Below are 18,409 nucleotides of genomic sequence, written 5' to 3'. Positions count from 1 at the left end.
TCTATAACAGCTGATCAGGCTCTTCTGATTGGTGGAGATGGAGTGCAGGGGGTCATTGTTATTGTGTATGCTGTGCATTTTTACAGTAGTCATATATTTTAAGCACAATAAGAAACTAAGACACTGGGGTCATATATTTTATATTTTAAAATAATATTAAAATGTATGGGTTCAGGCTTCAATAATATTGGCCTTCCAGGATTGTTCCTGAAATAGCCTACCAAAGAACAACATTTTTAGCTATTCAGTGGCAGAAGTGGATAAAGTGTCTTTCAAAACATGAATCCTTTCACATAGGCTACCATTAATTACTTCAGCAAATTACAGATCATAATCAGAGACAAGTGAAGTGTAACTATGCAGTGGCATTGCAGACAGGTCAGAAAGGTCAAGCCAGCCTTGTGATGAGAGCTGCAGTTGTTCATATTTGATAGATATCAAGTACGATGCATTTTCCCCCAAAATGTTGCCAATACATTTATTTATTTATTTATTTATTCATTTAAATGTTGTAGTACATTGCTGGTAATGAACAGGAATGAAGATACAGCTACACATCTGCACTGTGAGGAAAACCATGCTTGAAGGGATTTCTGTTGGGGGGAAATGATGCCTGTGACACACAATGTGCCGTTTTCTTGATGGAAGACATGGACTGGGGAGATAAAAAGGAGGAACTGGATTGTTACTTCTACCATTAAGATTGGGGTTGAAAAAAGGAAAATTCTTAGTAGGTCACACTAACTAAGTAGTGAATGAGTAGACAAACTTCCCTTGTAGTTACTTGACATTATGCATTCTGTACAATATATTGTTACTGGACTGGAACAAGTCTGATCCATTATCACTAAATCAAATGCAAGAAATCACTTTCATGATTATTAGTGCATGTAACACTTGCTGTGCCTTTTACTTATTAGGGCAGACATGGACTGGGGAGATTACAAGAGGTTCTGCATTTTCACCTCCCACATTAAGGTATGGGCTGAAGAATGGATAGATTTTCTCAGTAAAGGAGACATTGGTAAATGAGTAGATATGATCCCCGCAATCTGCATCATAAAAGGAGACCAGACCTGCGTCATAGTCCACAGACACCCCCACACTTTGGGGCCCCCTCAGCCATATGCCCCAGTATCCATTTTCAGGTTCATATATTATGTGTCCCTTCCTGTTAACAGACTCTCTGGCCACTCCTATAGTCCACCCAGTCTTCCCCTTAACCTGAACCTCATAGTAGAATTTGCCAGAGGAGAAGCCCTCTCTTCCCAACACAATGACAACCGGATTAAACCTCTTTGGAGTGTCTGGGAGATTCTGTCGCACGTATCCATGCGTCACTTGTTTCCCATCAGCAGACAGGATGAGACTGGGCTGGGCTGTATCAGGATCCAGGATCACATCCACTTGTCCTAGTGGACAAGGTAGAAATGGTCAATTTCAATATCTAAGCTTATTTATTTGAACCACAATGTGACTGTGCAACTCTTAGACATAACAAAACAAATGAAAAAGCCAAACAAAGCTACTTAGTGTTTAAGTTGGGTAGTCATCATTAGGCTATTAGGCAGTCATGGGTGAGCGGTTAGGGCGTCAGACTTGCATCCCAGAGGTTGCCGGTTCGACTCCCGACTCCCCCATCCTCCTCCATGACTGAGGTACCCTGAGCATGGTACCGTCCCACCGCACTGCTCCCCATGGGGCGCCACTGAGGGCTGCCCCCTTGCACGGATGAGGCATAAAATGCATTTCGTTGTGTGCAGTGTGCAGTGTTCACTTGTGTGCTGTGGAGTGCTGTGTCACAATGACAATGGGAGTTGGAGTTTCCCAATGGGCTCATAATTCAACCTGCACTCTATAGTAATTCAACCTGCATTGTATAGCAATGCTGTTTTGCAGGGAACACATGTGACACTGGTGATGATATATTTAGATACTAACACACTTAATGTTGTTTAATGTTTTTCATGTCATGTGATGCTGAGGATGAGAATGGTAGAAAAGGTTATCCACACAAGTCATGTTTATTTACACAGCACTCCATACGACAAACACGGACTCCATGTGCTGAGAGAATGAGAGGATGTTTTTCAAATATACCACTTCATGCAATAGGCTAGTACTAGAACCAATCAGTGAAACAAATAGGAGGACAGGATGCATTTCATGGTGATTTGTCAGCCAATCAGGAACAAGCTGAATCGTCATTAGCCATCCCAGTGAGTTACATTTGATTCTGGTAGGGTGTGTATAGATTTATAGGCGTCGCAAATTGTCAGTGCATGGTGTTCCTTTATTGGCTGTTAATCTATAATGGCCCATATCAGTGTTGGCCATATTTCAACAAAATAGAGTGGACTGTCAGAGCTGATGCTTCCAAAATGCCTGATAGCTGTTCATATTCTATGAGATACTCCACTACAGCTACTGGATCATCATGTGATGTGGTCTTAGTGTCGTGCTGTTCCCATGTAACCCCATGCAGTGAGTCAGCTTGTCCACTGAGTGGCACTGCAGGACTTCTGATGGTTCTGCCACAATAGTACAATAGTATGACATTTGTATAGAAAATGTGTGGAAAAAACATTACATTCCACTAGCTGACGCTTTTATCCAAAGTAACTTACCGTTATTTTGTGCAGGGTATGGTTTACAGTCCCTGGAGCAATGTGAGGTTAGGTGCCTTGCTCAAGGGCACTTCAGCCATGGATGGAGATTTAGGGAGAGGGAAGAGTGGATTTGAACCTGAAACCCTCTGATCTTAAGACAACCTCCCTAACCATCAGGCCACGGCCCACAAACACAATAAATCTTTTAATGAATTCTGATCTCACCTAGTTCACCAAGACGCCTCTGTAGCTCATATCTCTCAGCACTGAACGTGTTCCCCAACTGGAATTGTAGATTAGAATAGAACAGAGAGGAATATGGATCATTGAATAGAATAGAATAGAATAGAATAGAACAGAACTGAAATGCATTGGAGATGTATTCACAGAAAAATCTGCATTCCACCAGTAGCACCTCACAAAATGTGACATGTAAACATGTTAAAACATGTGACAATGTGACATGTGACAATGTGACAAAATGTGACATGTAAACATGTTAAAAAAACATGTTGTCTTGTCAAGTTGCTGTACTTTCTCTGCTGTGATTCATATTAAATGTAACGCACAAAAAAATCACACATTATTACTAAAAAGTCTGATTTTTTTTATAATCAAGTTGATGTTGTCTGAATCTACCTGGGCTTTCTCTGCTGTGATGATGTTGTACTGATGCTGTAGTTGATATGTCTCTTCATCAAGGTTCTCGTACCTGGTCTGTAAATCTTTTCTTTTGCGTTCTGTGATGAAAATCCCATTTGTAACAGCCAAAAAATGAGAACACAGACCAAAACCACAACCAGTTTGTAGTGAAGTGAGTCAGCTTGTCCACTGAGTGGCACTGCAGGACTTCAGATGAGTCTGCCACAATAGCACAACAATAAGACATTTGTATAGAAAATGCAGTGCAGTGAAAGACATCAACTCACCTTTTCCACCAAGACGCTTCTGTAGTTGATCTCTCTCAGCTGTCACGGCACTGAAGTTGGTCTCTAGCTGGGATTCATGATGGATTAGAATGGCATTTCTGTCATCCAACTGAGTTAGAATAGAATAGAATAGAATAGAATAGAAATTAATACAATAATAAAATGGAAAAGAATAGAAAAGAACCGCCTTACACATTTCTCCAACCAATGAGGGGCGGAGGTAGTTAATTCTAGACAGAAGTAATGTAAATGTAATGACATGACACACAAGGAGATATGAATGAATGGTAAATGACAATTAGGCCTAAATGACTAAATTCAAGTTAACCATTACAATTAAAAGGAGACTACACTGTAAGTTATACAAGATGAATACACGTCAAATTAAAGACATATTAGCCAAGATAAGCTTGAAATATTTAGGAGCGCAAAAGAGAGAGGGATATGGGGAGAAAGAGAGATAGAGAGAGAGAGCAAGCATAGGCACAGTGTGTAATGTGTGGGAATCATGTAGGTGAAGAATGACTGCATTGTTCCTTACGTGTGCAATGATTGAGGACCAACAGTCAGGATGCATGTGTTGCTCATCAGTTTTATCACTGAACTGATTCCATCCACCTTATATACATACAGGCTACACCCATCCCCCTGCCAGTCATATCCAACCATTACAGACTCAGTGAGGCTGTTTATACATGTATGGCCGCAATAATCGGGTTATTGGAATAAACAGGTTATTGGAGTAACCGGTTTACTGGTGTTTATATACAGTCCGTCGGTTGCCCGTGTTCCACTAAAGTGTGTGACACGAAGCTAGAATTTAAGGCTTGTGATTGGCTTCTTATCCTTCTAGAATGTCGATAACCTGATAATAACCCGATTATGCTGGATACATGTCTTCAGAAATCTGTTTATATTAGCCAAAAACCTACCTGTGCAAATCGGATTTCTCATAAACCGATAACGGCAACAACCCGATTATGAAAACAGTTTATTCAGTTTACATAAGCGCTCGAATAAACCGGTAACTCCAAAAACCTGATCATGAACGGTTAATTGATGCGCATATAAACAGGCTCATTGAGTTTCTGACACTGTCTTACATACCCACAACATCCAGCAATGGCTGGCTATCCGCATGGCATTTGGTCTTTGTGTAGCCACAAATACAATCACCATGGGGGGCCACACCTAAGAAAACATGAAGCCTGCGGCGGGGGAGTTCATCTAGGACAAATCTTTGAGATAACAGCTACAGTGTCATTCTGCATCATCCTTCAATCTCAGATCTTACACATGTATCTTATCTTAGGGGAATATCCCTTTCAGAAACTGGGATATGAGTTACAAACTAGCACTATGAAATAATGGTAATATTAATAATATTAATAATAATATTATTAATAATAATAATAACAATAATAATAATAATAATAATGACTATTTCCTCTCAGAAAATGCTGGAGTATGCTTGCCCTCCATGCATTTGTTGCCCCTCGTGCATGCGTTGCCCTTCATGCATGTGTTGCCCCTCATGCATGCTCAGGACACGCGCACGTGCACGCACACAGCACACACACACACACACACACACACACACACACACACACACACACACACACACACACACACACACACACACACACACACACACACATTGTCTAACACAAACACCCCATCACAGAAAAGCCAAAAACATGTTTTGTTATTGTAGCTCTATATCATATTACACGTTTGCTTAAATTTGGTGTGCAACCTTTGGGGGTAGGGGAGGTGAAGTCTACCAAATGGTGTTAAATTCCTGGGCCAATACATTCCTAGGCCATCATTGGTCCACAGTGTAAATGGGCCTGATATTGGCCTAAAACAATTATGTTAATTGTGGCGCCCCCAGAGGCCGATTCTCACGAAAAGTGGTATGTAGCCTTTGGCTATAGTGAAGATAGTGGGTCTTTCTCAAAGCCTAGGCCAGTGTCCTTCCAAGTGTATCAGCCTAATTAGTCATGCCCAGTGATTGGATACTTTTTGGTGAACTCTACAGAATATCCAATCACTGGGTGTGACTAATAAAGGGTATCCAATCACTGGGTGTGACTAATTAGGCTGATACACTTCCAGGGATAACAAGTGTTTGAAAATTGGTTAAAAAGCTACAGCAAGATACTTACAACTTTGACCATTGTTGGCACTACGGCACGCAAGGTACCCCTTAACAAAGAACATTCCCCAACTACGGGCCGAGCCGAACATTTTGGCATCAAAGCGGTCTCTCTATCTCAAACGGTGTGGCTGCTGGTTTGGGTCATAGAATAGAAATACAGAATAAAAGAAGGTAAACGGTATAGTATGCTTGCCGCTGGCGTAACCAAACAATAATATGCAGGAAGGCTCAAAGGCTGTGTTGGGTGGTGTTTGTCCCCTTGTGGGTCTGTACGGGTGAGGGTATAGTGTGAGTGTAGGCTTACCAGCTAGGTGGCCAAGGCCAGATGGTGTCTTGGCAGGCCAAGTATGAATACCCTTGAAATAAGGCTCATAATTGATTAGATATGCAAACACTAAGCGCAATCGATTTTGATGCCGTCGATCGACATATCACGTAAGCGAGAACTTGTTGTCCCGATGTGGGTGGTAAGCCTGAGACGATGAGCTAGCACTAGTTTGATCTACTAACACACCACGTGTGAGGTGTGGGGGGACAGGTGGAGAGGAGAAGCTGGGGTGCAGCGCAAACTTGTGTAGGGGTGTGGGACAACTCGCCTACACAAACGTGAGTGAACTGTTGGCCAACTAGTTCATGGGCGCATGACCTTGGAGGCGGTATGCAGATGCGTCAACGGGGATCAGCAACTGCGGGGGTTGCACAGTCCGTCTGCAGTCACATTAATCCTGCGATTTGGCACCATGTGACATGTCACCTCGTCGACGCAACATAACTGAAATGTAAGTTGGACAGGAAATCTATCTAGCATGCAACATTGGGCCAGAATGCATTGCTGTCTACATGCCCATGTAGCCGTTGCAGTATCTCGATTGTGCCTACTGTTAGTATAAACTTATGGGTTCAGGGTAAGAAAGGGTTGGATTGTCATGGTTGTGAGGGCGAGACAAGTTTTTTTTCCCTCAAGTTAACATTGTCTGTATCTTTACCTGTGCTTTCTTTACTGTCATGTTGTTGTATTTGAGCTGCAGCTGGTCTTTCTCTTCAGCAAGGTTCTGGTAACTGAGCTGTAAATCTTTTGCTCTCAGAATTGTGACGCAAAGTGCGATGGTAATAGCCAAGATGAGAGCACAGACCACTACCACAGCCAGTTTGTAGTAACCTGAGAACAGTGCAAGAGAGTATTTGAACAAAATGGGGTATAGTGTAAACAAAAGTCCCAGATTGAAAATAGCATAATGCATACTTACGGTAATGTCCTGCAGAGCTATCTGGGGTTTTCTCATGTTCAGTCCTCTGCTGTGATCCTTTAGGAACTTCATTCATACAAATGGTTCCAGCCTTGTTAGTGGGTCTTGTGGTGTTGAAAGACTCTTCATCTTCATAAATATTCTCTGACATGGTTGTCTGCCTCTTGATTGTCTGAATGGTCACTAAGATGTGCTCTATGGCAATCTGGGGATTCAACGATTCAAAGGCCTATCCTTATTTAGAGCCAGTGTAATCTCCCCTTCCTGTAATTTGACTCCTTAGCCACTCCTATGTCCCTCACAGTGAGGGCCGGATTCCTGCAACTTTTGATATTTCGGCTGTGCCTTTTACTTCCTGGGACTGTGTGGGAGTGTGTTATTGTTTCTGTTAATGACTTCAAGCTGTGTTTGGGATTTGGGCATGTTTAACATAGTCTGATAGGGAAGTTATGTGTTGAGCGCATGTTGTTATCACATTCTTGGGGTGAATGGGTTCATTTTCATATTTGGATTGCCACCATTATTATGCGAACGAGACAGAGCATCCCCTGTCTGTTAGCATAGGCCTATACTAAGTAAGTCATCTAAAATCAATGGGCACGTTCATGATGAAGCAGTGCTGCTTTTGCTAGGCAGCGCACATGCACACATGCACATGCGCACATGCTAGGTTGATGCATTGTGGTTAGAAAATTGTAAGTCTAAACTTGACTTCACATTTTTATCACCTGAGAATTTTCATAGAAGAATGTTCTATGTCAGGGGGAAATTTACACAAGACCATAGACCAACGGTCACGGCAATGGGGCACCTAAGTCACGCCCTTCTACTTCCGATCCGTGGGGCTGGAGCTCTCAAAATTTTGAATGAGAGTTAATGGAGCGAGTCAAGCAAAATCCTCATCCCGTTTGGCATGTGCTCCGGATTTCACATATGATGACAGTGAATTTGAAAGGTTTGGATTTGCGTTTTAAGACCACTCATTTTCGACACGCAAGAAACGTTATTTTAGCTTTTGTGCAAAACTGTGTTAGAGACTACACGTGCGCCTCGCATATCTGACGTGAACCGAGGCACAGCCAACCCTACCGCTGCACCGAGGCTTAAGTGGCTGCACGTCGGACATGCGACGTCTGTTGTGTAGTCCAAATAATTACATATTTTTGCACACACACAACTCAAAAATCGCTTGCCAAGTGACGTCAACAAGCACACCATTGGTTGTTATTAATTCTGAGGCACAGCATATGTGTGATCGACGGGGAAATGCGAGGTGGATCGGAAAAAAGCTTTGATCAGTCCATTACAGCCCAGTCTAAAGTTTTTGCGTTCCCAGCCCCACGAGCCACCCGGAAGGAAGCGTGATGGAAGCGATTTTTACCGGTGTCTGTGAAAATGCATGGAAACATATCTGTCCTTACACATCAACCGACGGTAGTCAGGCATCAGCGGTGCGGGAGCCGGCTCAGCACCGCGCTGCATTTGGAAAATAGAACTTGAGCGTATTTTTCACGCCGGCGACCGGCGGTGTCTCATTCAAATGAATGGCAAAGTAGCGTGCTAGCTTTGGCTGTGATGGGGTATTGAAAAGGACTGGCCATGCACCCCAACGCTGTCAGTGTGAAAGGCAGAGTAGAACACACTGGACGAAACTAAGCAGAAAAAGACTCAATTGTCTCTCGCTCCCGTTCCGCTCGGCCAGTGTGTCTGACGCCTGACAGCGTCAGCGTGCGCGGCCAGTCCTGTTCAAAACCCCCCCTATGCTAATGTTGATTGTATATAGCTAGTCTTTTTTTTCAATAGGCCTACATTGAAGTGTGGTCAGGACTTGCTGTGTATGTCAGACTAAGCTTAAGAAAGCTTTCCTCGATTCACTAAAGTCATTGTATATATTTGGGAATAAAGTAATCTAAAAGTAATCCAAAAGTAATCCGTTATCAGTGTTGGGGGTAACGCGTTACTAAGTAACGTAGTTACGTAATTTAATTACTTTTGGCACTAACGTAGGAACGTAACGCATTACTCTTCAAATTTCAGTAATTTAATTACAGTTACTGCGCTGCCGTAACGGTCGTTACTCGTTACCCAATTTGAGCCTTGAAATCATCTTCAGGTCTGCAGTTATTAGTAGTTCTAGATGCGCGAAGTGCTCTGTCTGGGCTGTTTCCCCCAGCCCTTCTCGAGCTCTAGGAAGTGGGTGTGTGAGAGCGCGCACACGCAGACTGCTGTTCCTTCCACGTGCATGCAAGGTCTTTCACTGGGACTTTCATGAGGCCATTGCGCTGTATTGTGTTTAACCTACTGTATACTACAATACTTGGAGTTCCACCATCATTTTTTTCTAACCTTTTACGCCATAGAGGGAAAGTGAAAGTGATTCGCTGCGCAGTTAAATCTGCAGTCATTCCGAGTTCATCGTTAGGCCTACGCAAATGCATTCTGAAACAGCTGTACCCCATATCGCAAATGCCATAGCCTCTGTTTTGCTCACTGATGACAGTTAAATACACGGCAAATACAATTTGGGTAGCTCCATCAGCAGCAGCAGCCAGCGTGAGTCAAGTAATTTGGAATAATAACGTGAGAACAACAGCGCAAGCAACACTATGGCGTTGAGGCCGCCACGTTCTTCAGACTATTCAAATGTGCCACCTGTGTGAAGTTGGCACCCCATATGTTGAAAATCTGATTAAAAGCATTTTGGTTCGATTGTGCATCGTTTGTGCACGATTGTGCAGGCAAAATGAGCGTTTGTGCACAAACCCTCTTTAAGATATTTACATTTTAAGAGGTTGGTGACCTTAGGTCACTCAGCACCCCATTAACCTCCAAATGACTCAAAAATGGTTGGAATCGTTTGTGCTTCGTTTGTGCACGTTTGTGCAGGCAAAATTAATGTTTGAGCACAAACCGTTTTTATGTTATTTAACTTTTAATTTTTTGAAAGTAGGTCACTCAGCACCCCATTAACATCCAAATGACTTGAAAATGGTTGGAATCGTTTGTGCATCGTTTGTGCACGTTTGTGCAGGAAAAATTAACGTTTGTACACAAATCGTTTTTATGCTATTTAACTTTTAATTTTTCAAAAGTAGGTCACTCAGGTCAACCTCAGGACAACCTCCCCCGTCAACCCTCCCCCGTCAACCTCCCCCGTCAACCTCCAGACTGGTCCTCCATTGAGGCAGTCGGTTCATATGCAAAATAGGGAGACGCAGCACTCAGAGGGTCACAGGCAGCCTCACGGGGGAGGTTGACCTGAGGTTGACCTGTAACAGCACAAAGCAGCTATACTCGAATATACAAAATGTCGTCCAAGTAGGGGAAATATAAAAAGCATTAGCCTATACTGTGGGAAGGAGTGGGAGTCCGAAGATGCAAGATCCGTCCAAGGCAAGGTGCAAATACTGCAAAAAGGGAGATCTGGGCACAACTATGGGACCTTAAAGACACGCAGAGACCAATGCTGTGTTCCATTATTCACCCTCTGTACTGTGTACCTTGTTTGAGTGCAGTGAAGTACCCTTTCCACCCTCCGCAATTCACGAGGCGAGTACATTCCGATTCCCGTTCTGTCTGATACATTTAACGGAAATGACGGTTGGTCGCGTGTCATCCGAGTTTACCAACCGCCAATATGCAATTCAACATGGAAGGCACTGTTTGTTATGCTAACACTTTTTAAAGTTACCCCTGACTCTAACACACATGGCGATTGTCTTTGGAATCAAAACTATGCTGTTATCACGGAGATTCAACCGTTTGACAGATCTGACACTCAACTACGTCACAAACATGGCGGCCGTTGAGTGCGAAAAGTGTACAGTAACTGCACACTTCGAAAAATGGCCGTTTTGGGGGCGTTATCCGGGTAATTTACAGTACACTTTACCGTCGCGATTAGAAATGGAACACCCTGCGTACCCAAACACAGTGCGGAAAGGGCGGGCAGTACGAGTATTGGAACACAGCACAAAAGACACAAGGCTAACTGTCTCCCGAACGTCAACACTAGCATCAAGTCGTTGGCTAGGCCAACAACCAGTTCTGATGGCGAGATCAACAATGATCAGAAGAGAAGGGAAATTAAAGTTGCAACATATCATCGATCAGGGCCGGTTTTAAGCATAGGCCGGCTAGGCGGTCTCCTAGAGCGCCATGTGAAGAAGGAGCGCCGAAATGGCGCTCTCCGATGCGTAATTTTGCGATATGGAGGTTTTTTTATGAAGTCGCAATCAACAAAGCGTGGCGAAAGCGCTCCTCACGGCAAAGCGCCCCTCAGCCAATAGTAATATTGCTTTCAACTGTCTCTGGGAAGTCTGTGAACCAATAAACAGACAGTCCTGAGAAAGGGGGCGGGACGAGTGACAGCGTGCGATCTATTTTGAATTTCGTCACCTTCTTAAAATAATTTGCCCAAGTCATTTTTTGGTCAAGTTCACGTTTTCGCCTAACTCATGTCCTCCCCCTTTCTGAGGGAGTTTTTGTGTTCCCTGAAAAACCTGGAAAAAAATGACTTAGGCGATTATTTTAAGAAGGTGACGATTTGGAGATTCACTCGAGAGACAGAGGGCAAGCGCAAACAGCAATGTTGCTCTGCTGGGTGGAGAATTGTTATGTTCTCATTAAACCAGTCATTGTACGATGCAGGAGTTGCAGAGGGTGTTTTGGAACTATGTCATTTAATCAGCAACCGTTTGTGATTATGGACAGCCTAATAGTTATGAGGCTACTGTTTGGAATTAGAGGGAAAAAGAGCTTTGTTTTTGATCTGAGAAATCGCTAGTTAGCATGCTAACATTAGCCAAGTATGCCAAGCAATGAAATCCAGTAAAGTAGCGGTTAGTAGCCTACTCACTAGCACCCACCTGACATCATAATACTTGCTTAGGTTGACAAGCAATGTAAAGTAATACTGGTGCAATGTTTAAAACAATTTTAGCTGCCATATCTCCTTCCATCCACTTGAATGAATTACCTGCTTGTTGTAAGCTTAAAAACATTGTTTCCAATAGGCATACATGAATCATGTAACAGAACCATGCACAGCATGTTTTCATGCTGAGTGATGTAGCCTAGTATTGCAGACAAGTGAGGCTATTTACTATATTTTGTATATTATGAAATTCAAAAGCGTGACAGCTCTTCTCCCTTTCTCTCACCCTGTCCCTCCAGTTCAAACACATAGGCTAGATAGCCCCCTTCCCATTCTCCTACTCACAAATTGCACTATTTCCAGTCCAGAAATGAAATTGGTTTGGAATCATAGACAGCACAAATGTGTAGCTTATTAAAATCGTAATGCTGCCATGCTTTGTGATGCTGTTGGTAGTGTAGATAGGCTATCAATGCAGACTTCCTTGATATAGGCCTATTGTCTACACATGCATTTTACATGCAAATGTACTGTATCACTCTCCTGGCATTTCAATTCCACATTACAATTCAAACACATTGATAACCTCCCTCTCATCTGGGGTTGTTGGGGGGCACCACCACCATCACATCCAAGACACCACACAGTGAAGCTACTTTCATGCGACTCAATCTGATGTGTGATCTATGTTGGTCGCCTGTCAAAAAGAACCAGAAATCCATTTGATGCAAAATGGTTATTGTTCTTGATGTTATTTAGTTAAGCTTACTACCGGTATTACTCTTGTGTTCTCTGAGGTATAAAAAAGAGGGCTTTTTTTTTCAAAAGGTTGGGTCGGGGGGTTGGGGGGGGTGGGCGCCAGAACTCAAACTCGCCTAGGGCACCAAATAAGCCAGAACCGGCCCATGCTGTGGATAATTTGTCAGACATCCTAGAAGAGGCCTTTGACAAGTTTCGGATGCACCGCACCAAGTGTGCGGCCATTATAAAATCTGTGCTGGCCCTCACTTTAGGAGTGAGTTAATATAAAGGAATCGAGTTAAGCACCTCTATACATTAGAGGTAGTCAAATTTGGTCCTTTTTTTGGCTTTCTAAGCCCCACTAGCTGCCCAAGAGGAGTTGAGACTAATGTTGATGACTGGTTTCTGGCTGAACGCGCGCTGGTGCCACTAATTGGAACAATGCACCCGACTTGTAGCTAACGACGTGTGCCACGAGCAAAGTATAATATCAAACACATCATACGACACAATGCCAAAAGATGATTTTAAGGTGCATCTTGAAGTTTGCTGTGTCAGCAGAAGAACATGCAGCAGCCATTGCCATGACGTAAATTGCATAAAATTACGTGTACTCGGGAACCTCGGGCTTTGCTACTTCCGCATGATATTAACGCCAAAAAATTCCGATCTGACATTGCATCACAGGCTATTTTCCCCCGAGTTTAAAGTAACAGTCCACATCATTTCAAGTAATTGCTCATAGTTAAGTCTCTTTAAAATATGAGAATACATAGGATTTTTCGTCTATGTGTTTTGCATTGCTAACAGTACAGCCAAATTAAGCGCAGCAATGCAAGTCTATGGGAGAAAACAAAACACGATCAAATGTACTTATCAACTACTTTAAAATGAATTGAATTTAAAATGAATGAACTACTTTAACAGAGTGCAAAAGAGCCATTTAATCCCGTCCTGTGATCCTTTGTGGCTTGATGCTAATGCTCCCACTTACTTCCAGTGATTACGCTATGCTAATAATTCTGATACCAATAAATCTAAGTACTGAAAACACAGAGAAGAAAATGATATGCACATTTATTAATAATGCTTGGAAATACAATTTGCCTACAGGGCGAATAGATCTACAGAGTATGGCATTTCATTGGCCATTCACACTGCCCTCTCACACCTGGAGAAACCAAACAGCTATGTGCGGATGCTGTTCATTGACTACAGCTCCGCTTTTAACACCATTGCCCCTATCAAGCTGGCCACTAAGCTGTACAACCTCGGCTTCAGTCCCCATGTCTGCAGATGGATGCTGGACTTCCTCAGTAACAGACCTCAGTCTGTACGCATGGGAAAACATCATTCAAGACCCATCACCCTAAATACAGGCGCGCCGCAGGGATGTGTGTTGAGCCCTTTCTTGTACTCCCTCTTCACTCATGACTGTGATCCTAAGCACAGCACAAACACCATAATTAAATTTGCTGACGACACAACCGTGACTGGCCTGATCTCTGACAACAACGAGACGGCCTACAGAGAGGAGGTGGAGCAGCTGGCACGCTGGAGCCAAGACAACAACAAATTTGTGGGTTGCTACTAAACATAATCTCACTATATTTGTATAGTGACAATAAAAGTCTACTCTACTCTACTCTACTCTACTCTACTCTACTCTACTCTACTGCAAATATGTGAAAATCAACAAAGGTAGGACTGTTCCTTTAAGTTTGGAATCTTGTCATCCAATGGTGATATTAAAATGATATTTTGATCCCGTTTGAATTGTGTGAGAAGCCTCAAATATGTGGTTTCTGATACTATGTATTTTTGGAACCAAGCACCAAACGATTTAGCTGTGTTTTTTCAAATTTTTCATGGAGACGACCCCTGTACAAAATATCAATATATTTGCATGAATCATCTAAATTTAGTTCGTAAAACAGCATATGTAGCCCAGCGCATAATGACTGGAATCAGAAGAAAGGGCTTTGTAGCCTACTCGCTACCGTGCTTTTAATCATGGGTGGGGAACCTACAAACCCCAACTCCATAGAAGTTGGGAGGCAAGGTTAATTGTGAATAATAACAAAATACTGCCATTTTCAAAAAATCTGGGTCTGACATTAGTTGGAGAATGGTACAAAGAAAATATGTCAGCCATCAAAACTGACCAAAATTATTGTTTTGGGGGATACTCATGAATATGTAAATCCAACGCGTCTCAAAAGAGTTGGGACGGAGACAACAGTGAAGATCAAGACAAAGACTGGTGTGTATGAAAGACCAGTGACAAAACTCTGTCTGCTCTTGGAAGGAGTAGAAAGTTGAGTATTATTTATTTAATTATGATTTTGAGGAACAGTATGTTACATTGATATTTAGTACATTTAAAAGTAAGACATGACTGCATTGATCGATAGTAATGCATTGACTAGTAATAGGCTCCTTTAAGTATTTATGTTTGTTAATTGTTTCCCAAGCACACAATTAGGGGCCGGTGTGTAGGAGCCATTTTGAGTAGTTTATGTTTATGTTTTCTTGTCTTTCAATATTGCTATTTACAAACTCCATTTTTCTTGTTTTGCTTTTCTATATCTAATACCATACCTGTTTTGAGTATGTATGAGTAAGAGTGAGTGAGTGAGTGATTGTGAATGAATGAGTATGCCCTTCACAGGCAAAGAGGGAAATATACCGACAGGTATATTGGTGTGCCATCCTAACGCCACTGGGAGGGTTCCGTGATGTGCATACTATCATAGGCCGTGGCAATGACTGGAAGCGGAAAGAATGGACTGGAAACCTAGAAACTTTGAACTTAGAAATACTGCCACTTGAACCCTTGAAAAGTTTAATTTATGTTATATGTTAATAAATGTCAGTACACTTTATTTTTCGCCTCCTGGAGTATGTTCACGAGTCATGTGATCACGCCGAATCCTCAAATGTAAGGTCAACCAAACCAAAGTCAATGGGACTCAAAATAACATCAAATATTAACGAGATTATAAAACAAACACCCAACACCACCCAAAAAAATAAGATTCTTAGCCCCATGCTTTCCAAGTGTATATCCTACGTTACACTCCTAGAATGACTGATTGGTCAGGGATTCTGTGGGGTGTATTGGATGTTCTTGAAGAGTGAGAGGGTGATCAGTCAGTGGTCAGGTCTATAGCTTACGTATGTTGTTTGATGTAGTGGAAGTGGCAGACTTAGTGCAGCTATTATCCTTATTATCTGTAAAACAGGCTCAGACTAAGATGGTGGTTGGCCTGGTTTGGTTCATCTGGCTCCTCAGCCATCTACAGGCCTCTTACCATCTGAGTTGCAGTATGGAGGGTGAGGGTCCATTGGAGATTCCAGGTCAGGGAGGGTGAGTAGCCTGGGAAATAGTTGATAAGGCTATTTTTTATACTCACCTTATTCTGCTCATTAATTTCTCATAGTATAGGCATACGAGTGTATAGGCCTATCTTAACTATGCTTTCATTAGGCTGCTTTAATGTAAACAACAAAGTAAACAAGTAGAAAAACACCAATCATCAATCTACACAATAGTAACCCATCTGGGAAACTGGTGAACATAAGCTACTACGCAAGAGCTACCACAAGCTATTTTGGAGGTGAGTAAAAAAGAAGAAGCACAACCTTTGCTGAGTTAAGATGTCTGGTGTTAACTTTTTTTCCCTCAGAAATGTCAATACGCTGATAGGCCTATTTGTGGTTGAGCATTGCTGCCTGTTGCTACAGGAAGATTATTTTTGCTCTGTTCGAATTCATTTGGCATTTGATCAGTTTGAATGTGAAGTTCAGGGAGCAACGGCCGCCCATGAAAACATTTGATATGTGTTAACATCTGTGGAACTGTGAAAACAAAGTGGGACAACAGGGACAAACAAGTATGACTCAGACAGGGAGACGTCGTAGAGTAGATGACCCAGACACAGACGCGAGTGGAATTTTGTGTCACATCCTCCAAATATTCAAAAAGTTACGTTTCTATTCCTCAACAGAGTCTACAAGTAAGATCTTTATTTCTCCCCGTGGGGCAAACGTACTTGAATCACACTTGCTGGCACTAGACATGAGACACAGTCAGGCACATATAACACATAACACCAAACAAACCAAATGTTCCAACTAACGAGCCATTATTAGCTGGGTTATTGGCCAGGTTATTAGCTATTGCACAGACAGACAGCAAAAAGACGATCTGACAGACAGCATTGCAATACCTCATGTTCCTCATGTCACAACCCCCTATGGAGGAACAGGTAGGCTAATGGTGGCACAAGTCAGTGGCGGAACAATGACACACAGGGCCCCCTTGGCAAAACAATGATAGCCCCCACCCCCATAGAGCCTGACAAGGTCATTACAGGGGCCCCCACCAACATTATGGAAGGGCCAAGGGGCAAATGCCCTGCTTGCCTGCCCTATAGCTCCGCCCCTGACGCAAGTCATAATCAAAGTACAATAGTCATAATCATAATACAGTAATTAATTCGAAGCTCAGAAGATTAAGTACTAAAGCAAAAAGATCAGTGCTATTAACACAGCTTCCCTTTAAATAACTGAACACATGAAAACAGGCTGCAGGTAAGCCTGAGGGCATGTTGAGGTAGGCCTAATTATAATTTAGCTACGCTTTATAATGATTCTTAAACATGGAAATCACATGGCAATCACACAATAAAAAATGGGGGGAAAACTTTAAAGAGAATTGTGTCTGTTTCGTCCCAAGACATGGCTATGAGTTGAAACTGAAAATACCGTTTTACCAACATTTTGCTGATTGTCAGGTGCCAATGTCAAGCCCTAGTGACACTTGATATGCTATTTACTGGATGGGGCAGACATGGACTGGGGAGATTATGAGAGGAGCAGAATTTGTACCTCCCTGATTAAGATATGGGCTGAAGAATGGATAGATTTTCTCAGTAAAGGAGACTTTGGTAAATGAGTAGATATGATTCCAGCAATCTGCATCATAAAAGGAGACCAGACCTGCATCATAGTCCACAAACACCCCCACCGTTTGGAGTGTTCCCTTCAGGTAGAGGGGAACAAGGTAATCAGCAAGAGCCTTATAGGTCCCATCTCTCAGCCACATTGTCCAGTATCCATTAACAGGTGTAAATATTATGTGTCCCTTCCTGTTAATGGACTCCTTGGCCACTCCTATAGTCCACCCAGTCTTCCCCTTAACCTGAACCTCATAGTAGAATTTGCCCTCTCTTCCCAACACAATCACAGTGTAATTAAACCTCTTTGGAGTGTCTGGACGATTCTGTCGTGTGTCTCTATGCTTCACTTGTTTCCCATCAGCAGACAGGATGAGATTAGGCTGGGCTGTATCAGGATCCAGGGTCACATCCACTTGTGGACAAGGTAGGAATGAAGGTCAATTTCTATATCTAACATTATTTATTTGAATCACAATTTGACTGTGCAAATTCTAAACATATCAAAACAAATTAAAAAGTAGGTAAGTTACTTGCCATGTAAATTAGTGTTTAAGTTGTGGTCATTATATTATCGTTCAACATGCATTCTATTGTAGGCTAATTCAACCTGCATTTGTTTTGCCGGGAAACACATGGTGATGATATATTAAGATACTAACTCATTTACCTGCATGTTGTTTAATGTTTTTCATGTCATGTGATTCTGAGGATGAGAATGGTAGAAAATGTTATCCACACACGTCATGTTTACACAGCATTCCATATGACAGACACAGACTCCATGTGCTGAGAGAATAAGATGATGTTTTTCAAATACCACTGCATGCAATAGGCTAGTACTAGAACCAATCAGTGAAACAAATAGGAGGACATACAGGATGC

At 42.4% G+C, this 18,409-nt stretch overlaps 1 protein-coding gene across 1 annotated transcript; it reads right to left on the bottom strand.

Annotated features, from left to right (window-relative positions):
- Window positions 1-768: 768 nt before the first annotated feature.
- LOC134438014 (zinc-binding protein A33-like) lies at window positions 769-7,097 on the bottom strand. Its single transcript, XM_063187603.1, has 6 exons — window positions 6,947-7,097; window positions 6,686-6,858; window positions 3,539-3,647; window positions 3,249-3,349; window positions 2,835-2,892; window positions 769-1,412 (listed from the first exon to the last, which is right to left on the bottom strand). The coding sequence occupies exons 1-6, from the start codon at window positions 7,095-7,097 to the stop codon at window positions 910-912; spliced, it is 1,095 nt and encodes a 364-aa protein (XP_063043673.1). The 3' UTR covers window positions 769-909.
- Window positions 7,098-18,409: the final 11,312 nt, after the last annotated feature.

The sequence above is a fragment of the Engraulis encrasicolus genome, chromosome 21, assembly GCF_034702125.1.
Source record: "Engraulis encrasicolus isolate BLACKSEA-1 chromosome 21, IST_EnEncr_1.0, whole genome shotgun sequence".
Classification (NCBI taxonomy): domain Eukaryota; kingdom Metazoa; phylum Chordata; class Actinopteri; order Clupeiformes; family Engraulidae; genus Engraulis; species Engraulis encrasicolus.
The sequence above is the reverse complement of the archived record's forward strand: the minus strand, read 5'-3'. Positions and strand labels throughout refer to the sequence as shown.

Bases quoted from the DNA above. Each gene is read 5' to 3' on its own strand.
- LOC134438014 (XM_063187603.1), bottom strand. From the start codon at position 7,097: ATGTCAGAGAATATTTATGAAGATGAAGAGTCTTTCAACACCACAAGA. The intron at 6,859-6,946 runs GTAAGTATGCAT...CACTGTTCTCAG, and splicing joins TAGCTCTGCAGGACATTACC to GTTACTACAAACTGGCTGTG. The intron at 3,350-3,538 runs GTGAGTTGATGT...TTTTCATCACAG, and splicing joins GAAGCGTCTTGGTGGAAAAG to AACGCAAAAGAAAAGATTTA.